General features: G+C 47.5%; 1 protein-coding gene across 1 annotated transcript in view; it reads left to right on the top strand.

Moving 5' to 3' along the window:
- The window catches only part of Alg12 (ALG12 alpha-1,6-mannosyltransferase), a 14,586-nt gene extending 3,265 nt beyond the window's left edge, over positions 1-11,321 (top strand). Inside the window, exons 2-10 of the mRNA XM_021217042.1 lie at positions 567-754; positions 827-959; positions 1,361-1,534; positions 2,175-2,369; positions 4,292-4,395; positions 4,922-5,145; positions 9,862-10,025; positions 10,111-10,186; positions 10,552-11,321. Coding sequence (XP_021072701.1) covers positions 590-754; positions 827-959; positions 1,361-1,534; positions 2,175-2,369; positions 4,292-4,395; positions 4,922-5,145; positions 9,862-10,025; positions 10,111-10,186; positions 10,552-10,777 — 1,461 coding nt within the window. The 5' untranslated portion in view covers positions 567-589 and the 3' untranslated portion in view covers positions 10,778-11,321. The remainder of the gene's footprint in view (positions 1-566; positions 755-826; positions 960-1,360; positions 1,535-2,174; positions 2,370-4,291; positions 4,396-4,921; positions 5,146-9,861; positions 10,026-10,110; positions 10,187-10,551) is intronic.
- The last annotated feature ends 7,174 nt before the right edge of the window (positions 11,322-18,495 follow it).

Raw genomic sequence — 18,495 nt, 5'->3', positions numbered from 1 at the left:
ACACATATATATATATATATATATATATATATATATATATATATATATACACACACACACACACACATACACATGGGATTTATTAGAGTGGCTTACAGACTGGTCTAGCTAGTTCAATAACTGCTGCCTGTGGATGGGAGGTCCAAGAATCCAGTAGCTGTTCAGTCCACAAGGCTGGGTGTTTCCTTCAGATGGTCTTCAGTAGACACTGGGGTCCTGAGGAAACAGGAACCATTGCCAATGAAGGAATGGATTTGCCAGCGAGCCCAAGAGAAAGGCTAAGCAGACAAAGAGCAAGCTCCCTCCTTCCATGTCCTTTCTAGAGGTTGCCAGCAGACACTGTGACCGGATCAAAGATGGATCTTCCTGCTTCAAAAGATCCCTCACAGGGTACCCAGCTGCTTGGGTTTTAGTTAACTCTAGATGTCGTCAGGTTGACAGAACAGCCATCTCAAGGGCTGTTGTGCTTAGTCTCCTTCACATCTTACCTGTGTGTCCTCAAGCCGCATCTTAGGAAAGTTTGACCGTGTAAGGTAACAGTGTACCTTATCTGTGTCTCTGTGAAGGTGCATGAAGTTTAAAGCTCTACATGGCTGGCAAGAAGCCATCGGGCAGACGGTCATGGCCTCTTCTGGGGCTGCTGGTCACCGTGGCTACCATCCACCTGGTTGCATGTCCCTACACCAAGGTAGAAGAGAGCTTCAACCTTCAGGCCACACATGATCTTCTGTACCACCGGCTGGACATAGACCAGGTGAGGCACTGCACCGAGCGGACGCTTGCTTCGCTTGCCCAGCCTGTGCACTGACCACTCTTCTCCCTGCAGTACGACCACCATGAGTTTCCTGGAGTTGTCCCCAGGACATTCCTCGGGCCGCTGGTGCTTGCAGCGTTCTCTAGCCCCGTGGTTTATGTGCTCTCACTGTTGGAAGTATCCAAATTTTATTCTCAGCTGATAGGTAAGGGCCTCACAGGGGTGAGAGCTGACATCACATGGTCACAGGTGGGGTGGGGATGGGGTAGGGTGGGAGTTGGCTACACTCACTGTGGCCTTGTAGCCAGACTTGGAACAAGCAAGCAGGGGTTGTACCTTAGACTCCACAAAAGTCCTCATGACATACCTTCAGCAGACAGATAGCCAGGGCTGCGAGACTGAAAGGAAGTCAGAGGCGTGGTTGGTGTAGGTCTCCGTGCACTCACAGGCCCAGTGGCCACTGCTGGTACAGATGTGAGCTCCTATGTAGCCTCTTGCATATTGTCACTGACTGCCACTTCAAGTGACACTCAAAGAGCCCCTGGCTTCATCTGTGTCTCCTGTTGGGTCACTCACTTCAGTGACTTTTTTGTTCATTTCATTTAGTCAGAGGAATCCTTGGGCTTGGTGTGATTTTTGGACTCTGGACATTACAAAAGGAAGTGAGACAGCAGTTCGGGGCCACGGTGGCTGCCATGTTTTGCTGGATATCAGCCACACAGTTTCATCTCATGTTCTACTGTACGAGGACACTCCCCAATGTGTTGGCCCTGGCTGTGGGTATGTAGCTTCAGGCTCTGCCTTCTGACTCCTCACAGTGTTCACACATCTGCCCCCGGCATTGTCCCCCACCTCCTGGGCTCCTCATAAACTGCTCAGGGTCTCTTCCTCTGGAAGCAGGCCTCTCTGTACTCAGGGCTGGTTCTTCTAAAGAACACTACCCTGAAGCACCTGCGTGCCAGCCCAGCAGACATTCTGTCTGGGCAGGCAGGCGTCTCTGGGGTTTGTGTGTATTTTGGGTTTTAGTATTTTGGGTCATAGTCCTACTGTGTAGTCCAAACTGGCTTTAAATGCTAGATCCCCCTGCCTTAAACTCTGAAGTGCTGAACAGCTTCTAGAGTGTATTTGTTTGTTTGTCTGTTTATTTAAGCTTTTGCGTGTATGAGTATTCCATATGTATTTAAGCACATAATATGTGTAAAGTACCTTCAGAGGCCAGGAGAGGGCATCAGGTCCTCTGCAACTAGAGTTACAGACAGCTGTGGGCTGCCCTGTAAGTGCTGGGAGTGAAACCTGGGTGGTCTTCAAGGACAGCCAGTTTTTAAATTGTTGAACCATCACTCCAGCCCCCGCAGAGTGACTTGGGTATGTGTGTTTTATAAGAAAGCGAGCCCCTTCTCGTGCGCTTCGTGTTTTGCAGTCTTACCGGCCCTCACAGCCTGGCTGCAGCGGAGGTGGGCCCTGTTTGTCTGGCTCTCAGCCTTCGTCATCATTGGCTTCAGGGCTGAGCTGGCCATGCTGCTGGGCATTGCGCTGCTGCTGACCTTGTACCAAAGAAGACTGTCGCTGGCCAGAGTGCTCCGACACGCCATCCCAGCGGGGCTTCTCTGTCTAGGCAAGTTGGCATCTCGGGTTTGTCTGTGTGTGTCTCTTTCAGTTTGGGGGTTTGGTATTTTGAGAAAAAAATCCTACTGTCTTAGTTACTGCGCTGTTGTGAGGACACACCATGGCCAAGGCAGCTTGTAAAAGGAAACTTTTCATTGGGGCTGGCTTACAGGTTCAGAGGCTAGTCCATGGTCATTGTGGCAGAAAGTGTGGCAGCAGGAAGGCAGGCATGGCGCTGGAGTAGTAGCTGAGAGCTACATCCTGATCTACAGGCAGCAGGCAGAGAGACAGAGAGACGGAGACAGAGACAGACAGACACACACCAAGACCGGGCCTGGTGCATCCTGATCTACAGGCAGCGGGTAGACAGAGAGAGACTGGTGTGGGCTCATTTAAAACCTCCAAGCCCGGCTCCACTGACACACTCACTCCAGTAGGCCACTGACACACTCACTCCAGTAAGCCACACCTCCTAACCTTTTCTGAACTGCCCACCAACTAGAACCTAAACATTAAAATGGATTAGCCCTGGGGGGATTCTTATCCAAACAACCACGCCCACTGCGTGGTCTAGGCTGGCCTCAAATTTCAGCTCCTGCCTTAGCCTCCACGTTGCTGAAATGACAAGTGTGTCAGTTTGAGACTTGGTGTGTGCATATTGTGTGGCATCCAGAAGTCAGCCTCAGTGTCGTCCCTCAGACTAGCCACCTGCTTTGTTCCTAGGTTTTTTTGTTTTTTTTTTTTTTTTTTTGAGATATATTTATTTCTATTTTCTGTGTATGGGTTTTGTTTGCATGTTTTTCTGGTTACTACACGTGTACCTGGTGCCCATGGAGGCCAGAAGAGGGCATCAGATCCCCTGGGACTGAAGCTATGGACAGGTGTTAGCTACCACGTAATCGATCAGCCTCATACCCGGATGATGGGTGTGGTTGTTTGTGTGTGTGTGTGGGGGGTGGTTGCTTGAGACAGGGTCTCTACATAGCCCTGGCTGTCCTGGAACTCACTTTGTAGACCAGGCTGGCTTCAAACTCCCAGACATCCACCTGCCTCTGCCTCCCTAGCACTTAGAGTTAAGGCACTCACCTCCATCCCTGGCCCATTCCTGGCCTTTTCTGTGGGTTCTGAGATAGAGCTCGGGCTTCCCCTCGCAGGGAAAGCTCTTTACTAAACTGTTGCCTCCACCTTTGAGATTTGTTTTTATTACACTTAGCCTTCTTTAGTGTGTGTGTGTGTGTGTTCTCACCACAATGCACATGCGGAGGTCAGAGCACAACTTGTGGGAGTCAGTTCTTTCCTACCACCGTGTAGGTCTCAGGGATTGAACTCGGGTCATCAGACTTGGCAGCAAGTGCCTTTACCCACTGAGCCATCTCACTAGCCCCCAAGAAACCTTTTTTAAAATTTATTTTATTTTTAATTATATATATATACATGTGTCTGTGTGTGTGAAAATACGTGTGAGTGATTGTAGGCACCTGTAGAGTCCAGAAGAATACCCAGGAAATGTGACAGGCAACTCTGAACCTTCCCTTGTGGCTTCTGAAAGAGCAGTATTCACTCTTCTCTACTGAGTCATCTCTCTAGACCCCTTTCTTTTTTTAAAGATGTCAACAAGATGATCTGAACTTTGGCAGCAGTAGAACATGCCATTTCTGTCCTAGAGGTAGCTTCTCCTTGGAAGCTGCATCCACCACTGTCCTCCAGGCTGCTTGGACAGACAGGAGGAGGGCAGTATGTCATACACTGGGGAAGATACTCGATGAGAGATGGTGTCACACACCATCAGCTCCTTTCATGGGAAGCCGCTGGCAGTTTCTGTGGCCGGCAGTCACTTTGTGGGGCAGTTAAGCACAGCGTCCATGTGGGTTGAGACTTGAATTTTATAGTTGGCCATGTTCCTTACTGAGGACACTTCTGTTCTGTCATTAGGGCTGACGGTTGCTGTGGACTCCTATTTCTGGCGATACCTTGTATGGCCGGAAGGAGTGGTGCTTTGGTACAACACTGTCCTGAACAAAAGTTCCAACTGGGGCGTATCCTTTCAGTATTAGGGGAGGAATGCCCATGACCCTGGTCTCTATCCAGTCAGCCAGCCAGGCTGGCACAGGTTGGGTGGCTGTCTGAGGGTCAGTCAGGGCAGGAGCTTCTCCTGTGGCACACGCCTGGCACTCTCTGGCAACGTCTCCCTAAGTATCACCTAGTCCTACCCATAGTCTGCAGGGTAGCTGCTTTTTAAAACATTTACAGAGTCCTTCAGATGGTCTCTTGGTAAGGAAGGATAGCATAGCTACACTTGATAACTCCCACCCTCATCTGTCAATCCTGGGAAGAAAGGAGAAAAGCTAAAGGGTCTCCCATAGTCCTCCGTGGGCCTCAGTTACACTGTAGCTGGACGGGTATGCTGTGCCAGATCGGCCGTCCCCGTGCCTCCTAAGCAGGTCTCTGCTGTGTCTTCTAGATAGCTGACTGGGCCTTTATGCTGTTACCATACTTAGTTCCATTAGGTGGACAGTGACTTGGTCTCTGACAAATTCATGCCTCCTTAACCCTAACGCGAAGACTTCCCCACCCCTGTGGTATTTCTACTCAGCCCTGCCCCGAGGCCTGGGCTGCAGCCTTCTATTCATACCCTTGGGTGCAGTGGACAGGAGGACCTATGCACTGGCCCTGCCGAGCCTGGGGTTCGTGGCTTTATACTCACTCCTCCCACACAAGGAGCTGCGGTTCATCATCTATACCTTCCCTGTCCTCAACGTCGTGGCTGCCAGAGGCTGCACCTATGTGTGAGGGCTCCGTCCTTGGGATACCTGTCTGCTTTTATACTGATGTATTTTCTGGAGCGCTGGTTTTAATTACCCAGGAGATAGGTGCCTTTACAGGGTCATCAGAAATAGATTTGCCCCGGGCAGTGAAGGCCCACACCTTTAACCCCAGCACTCGGAGGCAGAGGCGGGTGGCCAGCCTGGTCTACAGAACTACACAGAGAACCCCTGTGGGGGAATAGGAAGAAAAAGAGATTCACTGTGCAGGGAAGCACATGCCTTTGATCTCAGCACTTAAGAGGCAGAGGCAGGTGGACGTCTGTGAGTAAAAAAGAATATTTGGTTTGGTACACACTATTCAAGTACAATCATTGACTGTCCTTGTCACTTGAGTAGATTTCTGATAAATTGGCTGTCTGTGGTCTTCCATGTCCCTGGAGGCCTCTCCTCACTGCTCAGTGCCTCTTCCTGTGTTTGTGAGTCTTGCTTCTGTCTCTTCCCAGCACCTTGCTCACTGTCCCAGAGGGTAATGGGAGAGATGGCCAAGGCTTCAAGCTCGGGAAGTGGCTGGTCCTGGATGGATTCCAGGGCTCTAAATGATTGATCAGGTGGAGGATGTTCTTGGTCCAGGCTGGTGGGTGGCAGAGGGCCTGAGCTGGTGCTTTTGGTTAATTGTGAGGACTCAGGGAAGCTGTGGCTGGGCTCATGTGGAAGATGGTGTGGGAGTTGCTGGGGACAGGTGATACAGATGAAGAGGAGGTGAGAGACAGAGGAGGTGATGTGACTGGTGGTTCAGTAAGGTAATAGGGTCAGCTGGTGGTGTAGGTGTTAGGGGGACAGACAGGCTATGAGGAGGGTTACCCGGGCTGAGTGTAGCTAGCTAATAGTGGTGTGGGCTCCACTGACCTAGAAGGTCCACTCTGCCCCTTTCCTCATTTAGACATGAAGAATGCCCTGGGAACCAAAGCAGGAGCCATGGACCATGTTCAGGACTCAGAACTGCAGAGCCTGGCTTAGGGTGCTGAGAGGGGCAGAAGTCAGAGTTCTTGGAGGGCTGGCTGGGCCCAGGTAGGTCAAGATTCCAGAGGCACATAGCTGCTCACTCTGGTTGGGACAAATCTCATGGTATGGCCCTTCAGGGGGCCTTAAGAGTCCAGGCAGTGGGCAGAGGTGTTTTCTATTCCTCTCCTTTCCCAGAACAACTGGTAGAGGGAAGGGGCCAGCCCACGGAGCTGCCTTCAGACCACCCTTCAGCTCATGGCTCAGACCCTCAACTGCTCACTTGTACACATTTGCTCAAGTCGAACAGATTTTAACAGATGCAGCTTTCTTGTAGCCATGGCCAAATAACCTGACAGAAGCAGCTTTGGGAGGAGGGACTCGGTCTTCAGCTTAGGGTTAGAGTTCAGTGTGTAGCCTTTTACATTAGTGAGGCAGAACAGAAAGGCAGCAGGAACTGCTCAAGGTGCACAGGAGACAGAGGAAGGACCAGGCGTGACCTTCAGAGGCACACCCCCAGTAACCTACATCCTCCACTGTGCTCACCTCCTGGTTTCCAGAGGCTCGTGAAGTTGGGCCACTCACTGAGGGCCAAGTGCTGACGTGAGTCTAAGGGGCACTGTGTGGTTTGAATTGAAACTGTCCGCACAGGCTCACTTACTTGAACACGTGGTCCCCAGCTGGTGGCACTATTTCACTCTGTCCCTCAACTGAAATAGAGTGAGTGAACGTTTGCTGAAAGTTTGTATCTGAGGCCAATGGTTTTAAATTTTGGTTGGTAGACTGTTTTTTTTTTTTAAAGGGCAGAAAACAACATTCTCCTTTCTGTGGGCCACACAGTCTCTGTCACAGCTACTAACTGCCATTGTTGTTAAAGGCAGCCTCAGAGACAGAGGTGCTCCTGGTAGGGACAATGACAGTGAGAATGGAGGCAGCGCCATGTCAAGCCCATCAGTGCTTGTTTACAGTATGCCTTTAGAGGCACCGAGGCAGAACGGAGGAGAGCCCAGGGTTGGTTTGGGGGTGATCAGAGCTGAGGTCTGCTATGCTTTTCGAGACCCAGTCAGGCCTTAAAGGCAACCCTGAGAGGTGGGGATGGCATCCGTTGTCTACAGCAGTCTGATGGAGCAGGCTAGCAGAGGCTCACCACACCTGTCATTGCAGTTCTTGGGAACACCAACTTGAGCCATCCCGAGTTACATAATAAATTCCAGGTCATCCTGAGCTGTACAGTGTGAGCCTTTCTCAAAAATGAAAACCAGGGACAGGGCTGGGATGGAAATCAGTTTTAGAGCATTTGTCTACCATGAACAGAGTAGGCCTTCAGCACAGCATAAATTAGGTGGAGGTTCAAGGTCATCTTTGGCCATATACCCATTCCAAGACTAGCCTGGACTACAGGTGGGTAACAAACTGACTTAGAGAAAGCATGTAAACCTGTTCCCAGAAAGTGACCCAGAGACCACAGGTAAAGATTCCTGGAGCTGGGTGCACACCTGTAATCCCAGTGTTCCTGAAGCCAAGGAGTGGGTGTCATGGGTAGACATGCTTGCTGTATAACCATGAGGATCTGCATTTGGGTCCCCAGGACCTATGTAAAAAGCTAGGTGTTGCCACATGTTAACCTGTAACTCCAGCACTGTGGTAGTGATGATGGGGAACAGAAACAGGAGGATTGCTATGACTTAGCCTAATTGAGAAAAGGGGCGGGGTGGGAGAAGTACAGTTGTTTATAAAAGAAGTCACTATCTTTTGCCCTACATACACCCTTGGCAGGCTGAACCTCGGTGGGGACTCCAAGCCAAGTCAGTGGGCCCAACCATTTCACTTTCAGTAACTCAAGGCCACCCAGCTGACTTTACCTCAGATTACAGAGCAAATTCCAAAGACTCTCTCCAAGCAACTTGTCCTAAAACAGGCAGGAACTTTGCATTCTTTAACATTCTTAGCTATGGAGGCTTTAGAGGCACACCCAAACTGCATCTCTACAGCATACACTTCACGGGCCTGACAACCACAATATCTACTTAAGCTTTTATATTCTGCTAAGAATTAGATTTTCTATGTATGATAATCAAATATCCTGTAGCATTCTGGGTCCAATGAGAGGCACTGTCTGAAAGGAAGGAGATAGTGACAGAGCAGGGAACCTGCTGTCCTCTGGCTTCTGCGCATGCACACCTGGATCATTCATCCCCCAACAGAAAATACTGCCCCCTCCCCACCAACCATAGTCTGTCTTGGGAAAGGGAGGAAGGGAGGTTGGGCTATTCTCAGCAGGCAACCACAGGGTGGATGAGGTTTGACCTAGGAATGCCAGCATGATGAAAGGTACCTCAGTACAGCGCTCCTGGTTGAAGTCGGCCTCCCAGTCCTTCCATTGTGGATGTCTGTTTGCTTTGTATGGTTTATTTACACACAAGAGAAGCAAACAGTAATGCAGGGTCTGTTTAATGCCCTTTAAAAGCTACTTTAAACTTGAATTGGCATCTAGAGTGGAAAATGGAGGTTTTTCTTATTTTAGATTACTGTGTGTGAGTTAGTGGGGAGGTGCACTGCTGTGGCGTGGATCTGGGGTCCGTTCTCTTTCCACCTTTGTGTAGGTTCTGGGATCATGGTCAGGTTACCAGTTTGAGTGGCAAGTGCCTTTACTCACTGAGCTGTCTTCCTGGCTCTTTATGTTTTGAGGTAATCTTGCCATGTAACCCAGGCTGGCTTCAAATCTGCCATCGTTCTTCAGCCTTCCCATTGCTGGGGTCCTAGGCTTGTGCCCCTGTGCACAACCACAAAGTTGTTCATTCTTTGGCCTTCCCAGTGCTGGGATTCTAGGCCTGTGCCCCTGTGCACAGCCACAAAGTTCTTCAGCTGGTGTTTTAATCATTTGGTTAGTTGAGTTGTTTTGTTGTTGTTGTTGTTTGGTAGGTTTTTCTTAATAAATTTTGTTTTGTTTTGTTTTTTATTTGTCCATTTTTTTTCACATCAGGATTTCTCCTGACTGTTCTGGGTGGGACACACGCTGTAGACCAGGCTGGCCTTGAACTCAAAGAGATCTTTCTGCCTCTGCCCCATGAGTACTGGGATTAAAAGCCACCATCACCTGGCTATTAATTGAGATTTTTAAGTCAAAATTTTAGTTTTAGCCTAAGCACAGGCTCAACACCCTTCCTGTATCCATATGACAATTAAAAGAGATTTATAAACACATTAAAAAGAACAGATGAACCAGGCAGCAGGGGCACACACCTTTAATCTCAGCACTCAGGAGGCGGAGGCAGTTGAATCTCAGCCTGAGTTCAGGGCCAGCCTGGTCTACAGGGAGAGTTTCAGGACATCCAGGGCTACACATAGAGACCATGTTTTTAAAAAAATAAATAAAAAAGAGAACAGACAGGGGGTGCTGACCTGAGCCTTCCATGTAAACCAAGTTAGGTAGGGGCAAGAGATATGCAGAGTTAAGTAGTCTTGGTTCCCTGTGGTCTGGCCTATCATTATCTTAGTTCTGGTTCTGCAAGGCAGTGTTGAAGATAGTCTCAGTTATCCTGAGATGAGTATTCCTGCTGGGGTGTGTGTGTGATCTGTCTGGGTTTAGAACTGCAGACTCGGGATGCTTCTGTGGGTTTGGAGCAGCACATTGTCGAAGCTGACAGTAAGAAAGCTCAGTTACTCTCTGCCTTCAGCCTTGTAGATGTTGGTATTCTTGCCACCATATGTTCTTCATTACATATCTTTTTCTTTCAGCCTGAATAAAAAGCCTTGGCCATACAAGGTGAGAGCTCTGCTGGTGATAGGACATATCTTGGTGAATGTGGCATATACAGCCACGTCCCTCTATGTGTCTCATTTCAACTACCCTGGTGGGGTTGCGATGCAGCGGCTACATGAGCTGGTGCCACCTCAGACAGGTTAGTCCGAGTGCTCCCTGGGGAAAGCCACCCCCCACCCGAGTGAAGTGCCGTGCTGGTTTCTAACTGAGATTTGTTTTTTTAGATGTCTTTCTACACATTGATGTGGCTGCTGCCCAGACAGGCGTGTCACGGTTTCTACAGGTCAACGATGTCTGGAGGTTTGTTTCTGAAATTTTTTTTTCTGAAATTTTAAGATTTATTCATTTTATTTATGAGTACCTTGTAGTATGTAGCTGTCTTCAGACACACCAGAAGATGGCATCATATCTCATTACAGATGGTTGTGAGCCACCAGGTGGGTACTGGGAATTGAACTCAGGACCTCTGGAAGAGCAGTCAGTGCTCTTAACCACTGAACCATCTCTCCAGCCCTTGTTTCTGAAATATTGTAGCTATAGGTCTAGTTGCTTCTCACAGAGGCCACCTATATATAAATCACTTCAGTGGCACCTATGTGGGGAGAGGTGGTGTGAGACTTAGGCAAAGTTGAGTGCAGTGGTGACAGGTGGCCTTTCTCTCCCAGGTATGACAAGAACGAAGATGTGGGAGCAGCAGCCATGCTGAACTACACCCACATCCTCATGGAGGCAGTGCCTGGGCACCTGGCCCTCTACAGGGACACACATCGAGTCCTGGCCAGCATTGAGGGCACTACAGGTGTGAGCCTGAATCTGATGAAACTGCCACCCTTTGATGTCAACCTGCAGACCAAGCTGGTACTTCTAGAGCGGCTGCTTAGGCCGGCCTGAGAGGACAGGAGACCTCCAGGAACATTGGGTGTGGTCACCTTCTAACTCAGTGAAGACAATTCAAGAAAAGAGCAAAAGCCAGGGACTTCCAACATGCCCCTGGTGTTGGCCTACATCAGGCTGAGCCGGGCCCTACAATAGCCACACCTAAGGCACAGGGCCTGAGAATGTGGAGCCTGCTCAAACCTGACTGCCATGGTTAGGTGGCCCACAGACAGGATTGTTTACATTCATACTGGGAACCATTCATAACTAAGGACAGTGAGTCAGGCTAGAACACCCTGGCACCCTAGCTCTGCGGTGACCCTCAGTGTATGTTTCTTGCCCCTGAAAACCACACTTGTTGCCCATGGCCTCAAGAGACCATGATATAAACCAGGTCTTTACAGGACAGACAGACAGACATACACATACACATACACCACCACCACCACCAATTATGGCAGCTGTTATAGTCTGAGACATGTTATCTCCATTTCAGATTAATTCTGAGGACATACACATGTTCATAAAAGAATGGAAATAAAAATTATGTTTTCTTATATTGTGTCTTGTTGTTGTTCACTTCAGGAGACAGTCTCTGCCCTGGTTTCACAGTAAGAGCCACTGGCTCTGCTGCTGTACTGACCATTTCTGAAGTGTGCCAGTGCCAGTCATACAGATGACAGATGGTGTGTGCTCATCATGCATCCAGTATGTGGGCACAAGCCACACAAGCTCATTTGTATGTAGATACGACACATACACAGCCTAGATAGGATAGCATTTATGTATACAGTATACAACACAGCTATAAAGGCTGCGCTGTGTGTGTATGTGTGTGCGCACATGCGCTGTGCTGTATTCATATATACAAGTGCATATTAAAGTTAGGGGACAATCTTGGGTTTTGTTCCTCAGGCACCATCCACCACTTTTCTGTTTTCTGGCAAGTGAGCTCCAGGGACCTGCCTGTCTTTGTATCCAAAGTGCTGGGATTAGAAGTATGTACTATATGCATGCATGTTTCTCCCCAAGTAGTTCTATAGGTTGAACTCGGGTCACCATGCTTGCAAGGCAAGCAGTTTACTGACTGAGCTCCTCCAGCTGTCTCTCAGTCTTTGAGAGCAGGTGCTTTGAAGCATAGCCTTTGGCTTGTCTCAGCTCACACAGCCATGACATGCACCACAGATACTTCCTGATGCAGTCTTGTATGGTGGTTGAAGGGCAGGCTTTAGAGTCCAGGTTGCCTCCTGACCCTCAGACAGTATTCTGAACACCCCTTCAGCCATGTATTTCCATTTTCTATCTGTACTTACATGTATTCATATATTAACTTGTCTCTGTGTACATGTGAACTAGTACTTAACTTCCATGCCTGTGAGTCAGTCCTAATTCTGATGTTCCTGTGGTGTGAGATGTTCCCAGTGTGAGCCCTGTCACATGGTACTTACCTTGTGACATGCCCCTTTGAGCATTTCTCAGTGTATAGCACTTTCAGGTGTGTGACCTGTGAGATTAGCCATGACTCAAGTATCTGGGCTCCTTTGGGCGGAGCATGGCTTTAGGCTGAGATCTGAGGCTGGGAGTCCCTGTTGCCCTTGGGGTGTCTGTTCTTAGGCCCTTCCTGTAAACAGATAAGGGAGTACAGGTATGTCTACATGTAGACATGAACATGTATGAACAGTCATGGGCCATATCTATACTAGTTTTTGTGGGACCTGGGATTGAACTCACAGCCTCATGCATGCTAGTCCCCTGAGCTATATCGCCAGCTCCAGCACTCATATAATTCATCCCACATCATGGAGTTCTTGACATGCTTCATGCCACAACCATGTAGCCCCTTCCACAATTAGAATCCTGGCTCCTGGCAGTGTCTATACATTTGGTACTTTGTTCGGCAACAAAATACACGTGAAGTAGTTCTGGAATTCTGTACCACCCATTTCTGGTTTGTAGACCATATACTTCAAAGGATCCATCCACTCCTACAGGTAAGCTCTGGGAGGTTTCTTCATCCACATCTGTTAACTGCTCTAGAGGTAGTGGGACCTGGGAGAATAGAGCCCATAAATGAAGTAGAGTAATGTCTCATGCAACAGCCAACTTTATTCAGAGCATCGGACAATTTGTACCCTGAGTGTTAAGAGTTAAATGAGGGGGCTGGTGAGATGGCTCAGTGGGTAAGAGCACCCAACTGCTCTTCCAGCACCCAACTGCTCTTCCGAAAGTCCGGAGTTCAAATCCCAGCAACCACATGGTGGCTCATAACCATCCGTAACAAGATCTGATGCCCTCTTCTGGAGTGTCTGAAGACAGCTACAGGGTACTTACATATAATAAATAAATAAAATCTTTAAAAAAAAAAGAGTTAAATGAGAAAAGTGAACAAGGACAAGCCACACATAGCATAAACATGTTTTCCATAGAGACATATGAACAAATATCTGTCCATAATGAATAATTTAGAGTAAACTCACTCCTGTCTGCTACACATGGGAGGGGCATGAAAACACATTGCAAGAACGATTCTGTGTTTTTGAAGAAACTGAGGGGGGGGGGTCACAAGACTCTTCTCCTGTTTACTTGGACTTTCCTCACACGCACTCAGAATTCCCTGCTCGCGTTTTGGTCATTAGTATGATTGTTTCTGTTTATCTTTGTAAGGACAGGCACATTTTATTTCTCCTTCTGTAGATGGCTTTTGTCACTTACCAACCTCTCTGGAAATCCTACATCTATGCATGCAACGTCACCAGGTAGGCTTGCCATGGCTTCTGTAGCATGTCTTCCAGTTACTCAGTATATTTCCAGTCTGAATTTTGTAATTCAGTGACTCAAAGGATAACCTTGTGAGACATACTGTTTCCTCTACATACAGAGGTGTGCATGTCTTCAGGTTGAGTTAGAATGCTGGACAAAGGGAGATCATGTGCTCGTGTGCTATGCGTGTCCTGCCACTGCTCACTGGGCAGGGACAGGCCTCCAGTATGGCTGTCATTCTGGTGTGCTTCTACCTGCAAAGCAGACTGTGAGTTTCAAGAAGATGCTATGAATTGTCTGCTTGTACCTTTTGCCCATTTCTCTAATGACTTTTACATTGTTTTCTTCCACTTCGTAAGATGATGTAATGGTTAGATTTTATTTCCCATGGTTAATGACTCCTTAACCTTGTTAGTCTAGGACCTTATGAAGGGGCTGTCTCCTTCCTGGGTGCTCCTGCTTACCAGTGTCTGGGTGTCACACCATCAGCCTTCTCCTGTACACTCAGAACGCAGCTGTGCTCCCTCTATATCCAGAGTGCAGCTATGCTGAGTGTGGCTGTCCCTCCTGGATACTCAGATTATGGCCCTCTATACCCAGAATGCAGCTGTGCTTCCTCTATACCCAGAATGAAGCTGTACTTCCTAAGTACTCAGCTCTCATGCAATATGTCCCTGATAGTTTTTGTCCATCTGGAAATAAGAACATTTCTCCATACCAAGCGTGACCCATGGGAAACTCACTTTTCTGCTCAGATTACGCTTGAGCACACTAGGCTTATGAAGTGGGCGCCACCTGATGCTGTTGAAGGTTTTCAGGGAAGGCAAAGCAGCCCCCCCTGCCCCGCTATGCCCACATGTCCTTTTAGAGCATCAGGAGGCTTTGTCCTTTTTCCATGCCAGTTCGGATGCGTGTTATTAAACGTATTCCTAAGGGTTTAGATTGTTTTGTTGCTATTGTAAGGTTTTCTTGTTCATCATGCCATCTCACTGGGTTATTCCTATGTATGAGCCAGAGTTTTTTTTTTTTTTCTTACTAAGGTATTATGTATATATAATCTGCCGGCTTTGGCTGCATGGTTACTTCCGTGTGACACCCAGAGCTGTTCACTAGATACATGTGCATTTGGTTTCCCCTTACTGCTTCGCTACCTTGAAACTGAACTTAAAAGGACACTGTGGTGCCCTATCTAGACTGGGAGATCAACTGTATAGAATGCATCATCTTTTGCTTTCTTTCATGAGATGTTTGCTTTCTAGGGTTGTGATAAAGATCACCACTGTCTTAGTCAGGGTTTCTATTCCTGCACAAACATCATGACCAAGAAGCAGGTTGGGGAGGAAAGGGTTTATTCAGCTTACATTTCCACATTGCTGTCCATCACTGAAAGAAATCAGTACTGGAACTCAAGCAGGTCAGAAAGCTGGAGCTGATGCAGAAGCCATGGAGGGAATGTTCTTTACTGGCTTGCTTCCCCTGGCTTGCTCAGCCTGCTCTCTTATAGAACCAAGACTACCAGCCCAGAGATGGTACCACCCACAAGGGGACCTCCCCCCTTGGTCACTAATTGAGAAAATGCCTTGCAGCTGGATCTCATGGAGGCATTTCCCCAACTGAAGCTCCTTTCTCTGTGATAGCTCCAGCCTGTGTCAAGTTGACACAAAACTAGCCAGTACAACCACCAAAAGCAGCCTGGGAAGGAAAGGGTTTATTTATGCCTACAATCCTCAGGTCACACCACAAAAACTCAGGGCAAGGTAAAAGACTTGGAGGCAGGAGTTGAAGCAGAGGCTGTGGGAGAGTGCTTCATGCTCCCCATGGCCTGCTTCTCTGCTCGCACTGCTTTCTTACACCACCCAGGACCTCGTGCGGAAGGGTGGTACTGCTCTATCCTCCATCCCCTGCCACCATCCCAACTCCTCCCTAAGAGCTGGGCCCTCCAACATCAATCATTAATCAAGAGAATGCCCTATGGACTTACCCACAGGCAATCTGATGGCCTTTTCTCAGTTGGGATTCCTCTGCCCAGAAAACACAAACTTGTGTCAACTTGACAAACTAACCAGGACAGTGGTGTTCCTGAGCTTCCTCAGATGTAACCTGACTGTGCATCAGGGATTTATTCCTTTTGTCTCTGATATAGCTTCACACTGAATACCTCAGTCCGTTGGTCCACTGCTGATGTCTGTCTGAGTTGTTGCCAGGTTCTGGCTATTAAAAATGTTGATGCGAGGTTCTGGAGAGATGGCTCAGTGGTTAAGAGCACTGACTGCTCTTCCAGAGGTCATGAGTTCAATTCCCAGCAACCACATGGTGGCTCACAACCATCCTCAGTGATATCTGACACCTTCTTCTGGTGTGTCTGAAGACAGCTACAGTGTACTTACATATAATAATAAATAAACCTTTGGGCTGGGCGAGCAGGGCCCAGAGCAAGCAGAGGTCCTGAGTTCAGTTCCCACCAACCACATGATGGCTCACAACCATCTGTATAGCTACAGTGTACTCATATACATAAAATATTTTTTTAAAAAAAATGTTGTGAATGTGTGCACATGTGTGCACACAGACATGTTTCTTTTTTCTTTTCTTTTTCTTTCTTTCTTTTTTTTTTTTGCTAAGGAGATGAAGAAGAGTTCATTTTTTTGCTAAGAAGAAGAGTTGCTGAGCCAGGATATAAGTGTCTTTGAGGTGGTAGCCATTGTTTCAGATATAATTACACCAATTTATGTAGCACAGTGTCCCAACTTATGGATGGGCACAGTGGGTAATGCTCCATTCAGAGTGGCACTTCTCTTTCCTTAAACACACAGTGTTCCCACGAGTGGTGTAGGATCTGTAGCTCATGCTTGCATTCTAGTCCAAAGGGTGGTATGCTGGAGCACCGTCCAGGAAGAGAGTCACGTGGGAATTCTGGGTGCTTGTGAGAACACTCTGAAAAAACAAGTCTTGTGACCTCAAAACACCAGATTGTTCTGGGAATGTGTCTTCCTGCCCCTCCCAGGTATCGTGGATAGGAGTGAGTTTATTTCAGGTTACTCATTATTGCTTGCTGTTATTCAATGTTTAAACTATCCTTTCTATGCCTCAACAGAGGCATGGGGGTGGGGAGGGACTTGTTCTTTTCCAGGTGCAGCTTGTCCTTGTGATTGTGTACAGCTTAAACTATGGACAACTTTACCCAGGTGACCTTTCTTAACCCTCGAAGTCTAACTTGTCTGGGGCCCTGAGTAAAGTTGGCTGTTGCATGAGACTTTAGTCTCCCTCATTTATTGGCTCCACGCTTCCAGGTCCCACTGCCTCCAGAGTGATGACAGTGATGGTCTCTTAGTTTTAAAGGCACGGGGCTGGAGAGATGGCTCCTTGGTTAAGAGCACTGGCTGCTCTTCCTGAGGACTCGGGTTCAATTCCCAGGACCCACATGGTGGCTCACAAGCAGTTGTAACTCCAGTTCCAGGGGAATCCTCCACTTGCTCCTATTCTCTGCAGGCACGACATCCGCAGACATCCATGTAGGCAGATCACTGTATATATAAAATTTAACAACAACAACAACAACAACAACCTTCCTGGAGGTTGCTAAGAAACCTTTAAAAACAAAAGGGGGCTGGTGAGGTGGCTTAGCTGTTAAGAGCACTGGTCTTTTTTCCAAAGGACCCAGGCTGAATTCCCAGCATCACGTGGCAGCTCACACTCATCTGTAATTCTAATTTCAGAGGATCTGACACCTTCACACAGACATACATGCAGGCAGAGCACCAATGCACATAAAATACTAATTAATTAATTAAAGGTATGTGCCATACATATAAATATACATGCATATATTTATCTCAATTCCGCATATAAAAGAATAAACTCAATATCCATTTGAGTCCATTTTATTTCTCTTAATGTAATCCCTAGTTCCATTTTCTTGCAAATGACATAATTTTATTCTTTGTGATTGAATACAATTCTAATCTGTGTGTGCATCCATGTATCTCACATGTTCTCTGTGCACTTGTCTGTTGCTGGGCTCCTGGCATGACTTGGTTGTGAACAGTGCTGTGAAAACACTGTTGTACAGATGTCTCTGAGGTCGGCTCACTTAGACTCTCTGGGGTACACACCCAGTGGTGCTATAGCTGGCTCATATGCCATACTGGTTTCCATAATGGCTGGTCAATGTAACACAAATTATAGGCACCTGTGAGGACAGACCTTTAACTGAGGAACTGCCTCCACTAGCTTGGTCCATAGGCAATCCTGTGGGGCATTTTACTGATTACTGATTGGTGGGAGAGCCCAGCCCACTTGGGCGCTATAAGCGGCAGGGAGTAGGAGATGGCAGACCTGAGTAGTGGGTGTGCATGGATGGCAGATCTGGAGAAGTGGAACTGCGGGACGCCTTTGGAGTCCAGAAAACCGTGAGTAAGTCTACGACATTGGACACTAAGCAATTCACTGTTGGAGCTGGGATCTGGTTTTGCCTGACTTTGATTGTAGAAACTCGTATTTACTTACAGTACCTACAGTTAAGACTGTGGATTCTTAGACGCCTTGGACTTTTAAAGTGTTGAAATTTTAAGAGACTGTAGGTTTTGAAATAGTGTGTGTGTGTATGTGTGTGTTTACCTGTATGTGGGTATGTGTACGTATTTGCAAGTGTCCTCAGAACTTGGAAGTATTGGACCCTCTGAAACTAAATTACAGACAGGTTGTGAGCCACCTGATTTAGGTGCTGAAAATTGAACTCAGGTTCTCTGGAAGAGCAGTACTTGCTCTTAAGTCCAGAATGGTATCTCTAGACTCAGACCTTGGGACTCTAAATTAAAGTTAATGCAATTTCGTATATTGTGATAGTAATATGTGATCTTGGGGATAAACAAGAAAGGAAGTGTTATGGCTTAATAGTGATGTGTTTCTATGCCAAGCAGACAAGGAGTCCACTGAGCTAGTTAAATGTTTCAAGTTCTAAACAAACTATACTT

This window comes from Mus pahari, chromosome 17, assembly GCF_900095145.1.
Source record: "Mus pahari chromosome 17, PAHARI_EIJ_v1.1, whole genome shotgun sequence".
NCBI lineage: Eukaryota > Metazoa > Chordata > Mammalia > Rodentia > Muridae > Mus > Mus pahari.
This window is presented reverse-complemented; position numbering and strand designations above follow the sequence as displayed.